The 9,299-nt window shown below is 37.6% G+C and overlaps 1 protein-coding gene across 4 annotated transcripts in view; it reads right to left on the reverse strand.

Moving 5' to 3' along the window:
* LOC107585969 (nuclear receptor ROR-alpha-like) overlaps positions 1–9,299 on the reverse strand; it is a 56,137-nt gene that overhangs the window by 405 nt on the left and 46,433 nt on the right. For all 4 annotated transcript variants that reach the window (XM_016273167.1, XM_016273168.1, XM_016273169.1 and 1 more), the window contains 8 exons: positions 7,241–7,326; positions 6,109–6,250; positions 2,828–3,244; positions 2,134–2,255; positions 1,642–1,774; positions 1,424–1,531; positions 1,213–1,323; positions 127–239 (listed from right to left, as the gene is read on the reverse strand). In XM_016273167.1, coding sequence (XP_016128653.1) covers positions 127–239; positions 1,213–1,323; positions 1,424–1,531; positions 1,642–1,774; positions 2,134–2,255; positions 2,828–3,244; positions 6,109–6,250; positions 7,241–7,326 — 1,232 coding nt within the window. The remainder of the gene's footprint in view (positions 1–126; positions 240–1,212; positions 1,324–1,423; positions 1,532–1,641; positions 1,775–2,133; positions 2,256–2,827; positions 3,245–6,108; positions 6,251–7,240; positions 7,327–9,299) is intronic.

The following is a 9,299-nucleotide window of genomic DNA, read 5'->3' on the forward strand; positions in this document are numbered from 1 at the left end:
CAGAACATCAGAACTGGTTGTTCTACGGCAGTTCTTAAGAGAAATTTGACTTGGGAAACAGTGATCAGATAAAGTAAATATAACTAGTTTCTACAAAGGTAACTGCAAACATGAGTGTATATATACCTTTGCGAGAATTCCCTCATCCCTCTGGTTCTTCTGCAGGAGGTTCTGGAGGGCAATCTTGATCTTCTGCTGGAGTTTCTCCACTCTGGTCTTCTCCTGCAGCCAGGAGCGATCTACACACACACACACACACACACACACAAAGAGTTCAGCACCTACACAGATTTGAAGCAGATAAACTGTGTAACAGATACACAGCAGAGTTGGCCAAAATTCGGATGAGTTGGAATTAGAATTGAACTGGTCACACCCCACAGGAGGATAAATTGGAATTAGAGGAAGAAGAATTTAATAAATTACAATTCAAAGAACACAAGTAATGCATTCTTAGAAATTAACTAGGTCCCACTTTGTATTAGGTGGCCTTAACTACTATTACTACTTTATTACTATTACTATACTTATTGTGTTCATATTGTATTGCAAAACACTTCTGGTGCTATTGAGGCGGGATACGGGTACTGTAAGAGGGACATGTTTGGTGGTATGGGTAGGTTTAAGGTTAAAGTTGTAGTTACAGTGTAAATGTAATTACACAAAATTAATTACAGATGTAATTACATGTAGATTAAAAAAAAAAAAAAAGTAAAAAAGTACAATGTAAAAACATGCATGTACACAATAAGTGCATTGTATCAAATTATTAATTTAAATGCAAATACATAGTAGTTAAGTCCACCTAATATAAAGTGGGACCATGAACTGTTCTTCCACTCTGGTCCACAAAACTGACGTTATGAAATATGATAAAATATACAAAAGATTGGGGTTGGTAAGATTTTTTTAAATGCTTTGAAAGACTGCTCACCAGGCTAATTTTACAAAAACACAGTAAATGCAGTAATACTGTGAAATATTCTTATAATTTAAAATGACTCTTTTCTATTTTAATATATTTTAAATGTCTTTTTTTTTTTTTTGCATTTTTGTAGGATTCATGCACGAAAAAAAGAACAGCTTTTAATTATGATTTAATGACAACCCTGATATTCAGAGGACGTACAATTAAAGCCTCTGCAAAATGGATGTGACTCCAACTCCTATCAGTGAATCTCTCTGACATTGGCCTTGTTTTTCTTCCCTCACCTGCAGACATCAGCACGTATGCTGAAAACAGGCCGATCTCATCTTCACTGAGCTGTAGAGAGTTCAGGCTCTTCGCAAACTCAAACACAGAGCTGATAAGATCATCACAGCCTAGAAAAAAACAACAACATGAAAACAGCGGTTAATGCTTTGTATTTTCATTTGCTATTTCCTTTTCCTTTAAAAGAGGAATCCAGCTCTTAATGCACACCCAATGCTTTGAAGACCTCCGGCCCAGCATATTTGCTGTCAAAAAAGACAGTGTTGTTCTGGGAGTTATATGCCCGACACATCCTCACGAACACTACTTCTAAAGAACCTGAAAAGCAGAAAAACACGCTCATTATTCAGTGGTTCTGCCACAATTTGTCACTACTCTGATGCTGTTATGTGAACTTGGATATGTTTAGAGGTTTATCTGAGGTGTACCTGCTTTGAGCAGCACGATCTGATCGTTCTGACAGAGCTCCATGAATCCATCAATGCGCTTGGCAAACTCAACCACATACTGCACAGCTTCAGTGACTTTAACCGCACACAGCTGCCACATGTCCTCCTGAGACTAGATGGTGCCGAGAGAGGGTCTGTTAGTACACATACCTGATTATTCCCCTCAGGGATCATTCAAGTGCATTCATCCATCTTTCTGTCCATCCATTTACATACAACAACAACAGAGAAATGTGGGGAAAACAATTGAAGTAATTAGTACAAACTTGTCCTCTTTTAAAAAATGTTTGTGCTTTTTCAACCCCCACTAGTCATAATACATAGCATACAACGCTTTTAGTCACTTCCAGCTGTAAAATCCAGTGGTGGTTATGAAACGAATTTGGGACATTGAGATGATTTGTCTCATCTGACCACTCGAGATGTTAATATCAGGTGTACACACAGAGCCAAATGTACATAACCAAACACCTTCTTTTGGTACGCGTCCAGGTCGGTCTGTAAGACTGTCTGCCAGTTGCTGGGCTGTAGCTCTTCTCGAAGATATTGGCACGTCTCCATTTGAGACTTGCAGATGTTCTCTGACAGATGTTCTGTGTTAGAAACACACAAATAGAGTCAAACAGCTGGAGCTGACACACATTCCTGGGTTTGTGAAATGCACATTAGAAATATTGAAGTTGTATATTATTGCTACACATTTTCTAAAACAAAACCATTAAGACTCATTTTAGTCAAAAAGGAAAAAAAAAGTCCTGTGCTAGTATTTGACTGGTCTGTGTTAATGAGGCACTTCTCACTAATGACATGTTAAATGGGCCATGGAGGTGAGTTCACAGACCCCTGCTGTTTCAAACCCCACAGCTGTCAGTCATGCCCATAATGGCAGAATCCCATATAATTATGTAGTGCGGCGCTATGTCATTTCATTTGATAATATTTTCTTTCTTTGCAATTACGTGCCAAATGATGCCAAAGTAACTAATAGCTAAAATGATTTAAAAAACATTGTCTTTGATATTATCTGTGATATATTCAATGCAATCTTCCATAATAATGACAAATAGCATAAATTCTAAAATAAAAAATATAACAATGAAAAATAAAACAAAATAGAATTTTTATATATATTTTTTGTAAGTGATTAGTATTTTATAGTTGTTACCTAGGTCACTGTCAGGAGGTGAAGAGTCTCCATTGCTATAGCAACAATATTGATCTAAGCCAGAGTCCGAGCTGAGGTCACACACAGGTTCTAGTTTAATGCCATCCATGTCTAGACCTGACTGGTCTGGAGAGGGCTGAATGTCTAGGTAAAATCCACCAATCGCTGAATTCGCCTTTCCCTCCACTGGGGTCTGACAGTTCACGTGTCCACTGAGGTCATCGGGGAGCTCTGTGACGCCATTGGTGGACAGGGCGTAAGAGGGCGTGAGTGGCTCCGCCTCTCCTGGAGGTTGAGGTTCCCGCCCCTTCTCTGTGTCATCACCCACTTTCTCCTCCTGCTGCTGTTGACGGTGTTTCTGAACCTCTGCGAACAGACTGTCCCTCTGCTTCTTAGACATCCGGCCGAATTTCACAGCTGTGAGTGAACAGTTTATCATTAATAATGCTAATATCATACTAAATGTCTGAAAGTATTGGTAACACTTTACAGTAAGGTCCCATTACACTGTAAAAAATATATATTTTTTCGTAAATAAGTTGTAAATAAAGAATACAGGAGCATGTTTTACAAAAACACTTCTTCAGTTTTTCACAAGCAATTTGGGTGTCCACACTAGACGCGTCGCGACTGAATCAAAATATCACAGCCAATCAAAAGCGTTTGTGGGCGGGCTCTCTCTGCAAGCGCAATGCACTCGCAACGAAATGGATACGTTTATAATCTAATTCATGAATATATCAAACCTTTTTTAACATCATTAAATGTACATACTGAGTGACCGATACCATCTTTAGTATGCTTGTTGGTTCGCATCAAGTTCATAGTTTTAACGTACATGTTTGCTTTAATTTATTTTTAAATCTGAGGTAAACTATCTATTGTTGTTTTCAGTATGGCTATAATTGTCACGCAATATGATATTCAAACTCACATGAGACATGTTTAACCTTGAATAAAGCACATAATCAACTGAGAATTATCTACTGTCATAGTTTGTATGTTGTTGTTCCAGCCGTGACATCGCAGAAATAGAAACCATTCCTAAAATAGAAATTTTGCATGTCACTGTCGCAGCTAGTTAGGACAAAAACTCCAGTTAACATGGAAAAATCATCTTTTATCGTTTAACTTTAAACCTCATCAAACCTTTTTTAACATCATTAAATGTACATACTGAGTGACCGATACCATCTTTAGTATGCTTGTTGGTTTGCATCAAGTTCATAGTTTTAACGTACATGTTTGCTTTAATTTATTTTTAAATCTGAGGTAAACTATCTATTGTTGTTTTCAGTATGGCTATAATTGTCACGCAATATGATATTCAAACTCACATGAGACATGTTTAACCTTGAATAAAGCACATAATCAACTGAGAATTATCTACTGTCATAGTTTGTATGTTGTTGTTCCAGCCGTGACATCGCAGAAATAGAAACCATTCCTAAAATAGAAATTTTGCATGTCACTGTCGCAGCTAGTTAGGACAAAAACTCCAGTTAACATGGAAAAATCATCTTTTATCGTTTAACTTTAAACCTTTTACAGTTTAACTGTTTATTGTGAGCTTGTTACCTGAGGTCCATAAAATAATATGAACATACATACAACTTTGGATTTTATTAATGTACTAATTAATGTTAATAAATTATTAATACATTTTTCAGTATGTTAACTAATGTAAGTAATGGTAAGTATTGCTAACAAATGGAACCTTACTCTAAAGTGTTACCAAAGTATCTAACCGGTTTGTTCATGGAATGAGGTTAACAAGGTTAACAAGTAGCCAAGATCTGAACTTCTACTAAAAGCACTGTGAAAGATACAATTGAAATGACTTACAAAATTTTCGAATAAATGCAAATACATTAGCATTTGCCATTGCTTAATAGCATTAAAGCTCATGGTAAGTTTCTCTATGGAGAAAATGAATGGTATTTTTACATTTAAAACCCGAGTCATGGCCAAAAGTTTTGGCAGTGACATAGATTTTGTGTTTTGCAAAGTTTGCTGCTTAAGCTGTTGCGGTGTTCATTCACATTGTTTCTAGATTATTGTGTAGAGTGATCAGATGCATTTTAAATAATTGCTAAAAGCTTCATTGGCAAAAAAATTTACTTTTCACAAACAAAAGCAATTTCACTGTTTTTTGATCCTGACACAAAATGACCAGCTAACATTAATTGACTAATCATTTCAGCAGCACATGTGAAAGTGGGAATGAGTACAAGTCAGGTGAAATCACTATCTTACTAAATAGATTGTAAGAGCAGACTGATTGCTATAAAAGAAGCGCTTCCAATCATTGTGTTCTTGATAGCAATGGTTGGTTACCTCCAAAGAAATACGTGCAGCCATCATCGCTTTGCATCAAAATGGCCTCACATGCAAGGAAATTGCTACAAAGAATATTGCACCTGAAAGAACCATTTACTGGATAATCATGAACTTCAAGGAGAGAGGTTCGACTGCAGTGAAGAAGTCTTCAGGACGTCCCAGAGTGTCCGGCAAGTGCCAGGACTGTCTCCTCCTGAGGAGTCAGCTACAGAGTCGTGTCAACTGCAGTGCAGAGCTTGCTCAGGAATGGCAGCAGGTTGGTGTGAGTTCATCTGCAGGTCAGTGAGGCCAAGACTTTTGGACAACAGCCTGGTGCCAAGAAGGGCAGCAAAGAAGCCACTTCTCTCCAAGAAAAACGTCATTGGATTGGACAGCAGAAGACTGGTGCAAAGTTATTTTCTCTGATGAAGCTCCCTTACGATTGTTTGGGACATCTGGAAAATCGATTGTTCGGAGAAGAAAAGGTGAACGCTACCATGAGTCCTGTGTTGTGCCAACAGTGAAACATCCTGAGACCATCCATGTGTGGGGGTGCTTTTCAAACAAGGGAGTGGGCTCTCTCATTATTCTGCCCCAAAACACTGCCATGAATAAAGAATGGTATCAAAACGTCCTGCAAGAGCGACTTCTTCCAACGAGCCATGAGCAATTTGGTGATGATCCGTGCATTTTCCAGCATGACACAAAGCAAGAGTGATAAAGAAGTGGCTCGATCATTACATTGAAATTTTGGATCCGTGGCCAGGCAACTCCCCGAATCTCAATTCCATAGAGAACTGAGAGAATACTGAAGCAGCAAACTTTGCAAAACACAAAATTTATGTCACTGCCAAAACTTTTGGCCATGACTGTATTGTCACACTCTATACATCTCAGGAGAATTATATACACCAGCAGCCACATGAACATCACTCAGACTGCTGTGAGAGTTGAGAGCCTACCATCTCTTGACATGCCCACTGCTAAGCATTTCTGCAGGCGACAGTGCTGGCAGCGGTTTCTGCTGGTACGGTCGATCAGACAGCTCTTCTGCCGAGGACATGAATATGACACAGTGCCCTGCTGACTCCTCCTGAAGAAACCCTGAAAGAGAGAGAGAGAACACAACAATAGGTCACCTTTAGCTTGCATTTTTGAAGTTCGCATTGCAGCACATCAGAATGATTTATTAACTCTTTAATTAGTACAGTAACTAAATAGGGTTTACACTGCATATTTCCATGCAAATAACTGACTTTTAAAGGAATGTCACAAAATGCACATTTTTATGCCTCTCTTTCCAGTGCAGCGGTGCATTATGGGAGCTCCAAATGAACTCATATGAATGAAGAATGCATGAAGTGTAAATGCCTCTAGAGCACTCTAGTGAGCACAAGCACCTTCTGTGGTGGTTTGTGCCACTCTCAGACAAGTATAAATAAGGCTTTGATGTGCATTGTGAACGCAAAGCAGTGTGATTTTACTTTATTCTTAATTTTTTTGAAAACATTTTGGCCATTACAACATGACTGAAAGTGAAACATTTGTAACAGAAAAATATTATACTATTTGTAACTGAAAAAAATAATAATCTACACCACCATTCAAAAGTTTAGGGTCAGAGGTTTCAGAATCATTACTTCAGTCTTCAGTGTCGCATGATCCTTCAGAAATCATTTTAATATGCTGATTTGATGTTTAAGAAATATTCCAAGAAATATTATCATCAATGTTTAAAACATTTGTGCAGCTATATATTTTTTTGTGGAAACCATGAATTTCTTTTAGGATTTTTTGCTGAACTGAAATTTTAAAACAACTGCATTTGTTTGAAATAGAAATCTTCTGTAATATTATAAATGTCTTTAATGCAACTTTTGATTAATTGAATGGATCCTTACTAAGTAAATCTATTTAAAAAAAACTTAATGACCCCAAACTTTTGAATGGTAGTGTATAGTCTAAAAATTATGATCATGATTATAGCAGCCTTAATTATACATTAAAAGAAACTGAGATGCATTGGCATCTTGCTGAGAAGACATAACAATGAGATGTGTGTGTGTGTTTTGCTTTGTTTTTTGGTTGTCTTACCTTGCATCCCTCACATGTAATGACACCATAATGAATCCCTGATGATTTATCTCCACAGATTTTACAGGGAATACTCTCAATCTGAGCTACAAAGAGACAGAAACACACTTTCAGCAAAAAAACAAATAAATCACATTTGTCTTTGCTACAATATTTTCTCCTGTGTCAGCGTAACATGCAAAGACAGCTTTAATTAAGACTTGTTAGTAATTTTCCTCAGGAAGACTGATGCTTTTAACATTTCTCTGTTTGTTTGAACGGTCTAACCAGCCCAACATAGCAACATTGGCTCAACCGATGGCATGAGTTTGCGCCAAGCAACCAAAATCGGGCAGTGTGCTTTGGAAACTTGTTTGGAAAAAAATTGCAATTCTATTTAGTGCTGCAGAAAAGACTAAATGCAGGTCTTTGAGTACAGGAGAACCATTATCAATCTCAAATCAAAAGGACACTGATAAAACACTGTTTGACAAAGCACATCTGTTTTTGTCCTTTGAAAACACTTTTCTTCCTTTAAACTGATCAGCGGAGATCATAATCACATCAAGACTAATTCCACAGCTCCTGACCTTTGAGTTTGCTAATGCTGAGAGAACAAGGCCTGAGGTTTGTTGTGCAGAGTGTAACCTCAGGCTTTAACTAGCAGAACAACGGTGAAAACATTTTAAAAGAATGAATCGAGAGGCAGCACCACATAAAACACTCCATTTATTCAAGCAGAAAAAATGGCTATGACTGTTGAAATCACCCACGGGACTGACATCATCTGTAAGTACAATATGCTCTTCTAACATCCAACATTCATTTGGGTAACTACAGCATGACAATGCCATCCTCCCTCAAGCCACGAGCTCGCTTTACGACAATGCCGTGGTGCATTTCGGTAAATATCAAAGTCAAGATGCACTCTTAGTTGGAGATAGCGTCTGCTTGTGCTGGATTGTGTGCCGTAGTCGTGCGCGAGGCCCTCAGCGGCTCAGCTGCGGTTGGTTGTGGAAAAGCACACAGAGATTGTGTGCGAGGCTGTTGAGAGGGGAGCTGGGGGAATAGAGCAAGAGGAGAAATCCATTTAGAGAAGAGCAATGCAGTCGTTCCGGCAGCCCTGAGGCGCATACAGTACAGGATGAAAAAGTAAAACGCATCTCATCACCATCAGAGCGTTCTCTTTTCTCTCTCTCTCTCGGTCACATACGCTCAGACTTGTACGTTTTTTTCAGCTGCGGACTCTATTTGCAATGGCACCAGAGCAGTTTGAGAATGACTATTTTCTCATGATTACAGAAAGGGCTAATCCCCTTTGGTTCTGCATGCCGTATTCATTAAGGGCACCCTCACTCTCTCTCATTAGATATGTAAAACCAATCGGCAGTAATTAGCTACTCTGAAGCACAAGACGCTAATCTGGTCTGAATTATGGATTAATACATCAAAGGCACATTCTCCCAAAGCTGCCGCTGAAGTCTTGCAGCAGTAGGTACCGCTGTTCGGCTCTGATGCAAGAGCACAGCTTACAGAGCTGCTATTTCAGACTACAGAATAGGAGTGTTCACGAGGGCCATATACAGATGAGGATTGTGAATGCATGAATTCTGGGTTTGTGTAAAGAGATTCGATTGTGGTGGATATTAAAGACTGATTAGTCTTGTAGACCATTTTTTGAGATCACTTCAACCATGAACAGTAGGATGAAATGCCCTTGTACATCTTACAAAAGTCAAAAATCTAAAAATGAACACGCACATAAAAAAAACAAACTGTATTTTATAAAATATTATACTGTTAATATTGCATTGCATAATGCGACTGCTTATAAAGAATATTTTATTCATAATTTGTCAAAATATGTTTTTAAAAATACATATTCTAATATTATATAATTTGATTTAATATAATAATTTACTATACTACATATACACACTATATAAATACACACGTAATATCTTCTTAATATTTTATAAAATAAAATTTTTTGTAGTGTGTTATATATATATATATATATATATATATATATATATATATATATTTTATTGTATTTTATTGTATATCTTTATTTTCACTT

The sequence above is a fragment of the Sinocyclocheilus grahami genome, unplaced genomic scaffold (genome assembly GCF_001515645.1).
Source record: "Sinocyclocheilus grahami isolate Dianchi unplaced genomic scaffold, SAMN03320097.WGS_v1.1 scaffold76.1, whole genome shotgun sequence".
Taxonomy (NCBI): domain Eukaryota; kingdom Metazoa; phylum Chordata; class Actinopteri; order Cypriniformes; family Cyprinidae; genus Sinocyclocheilus; species Sinocyclocheilus grahami.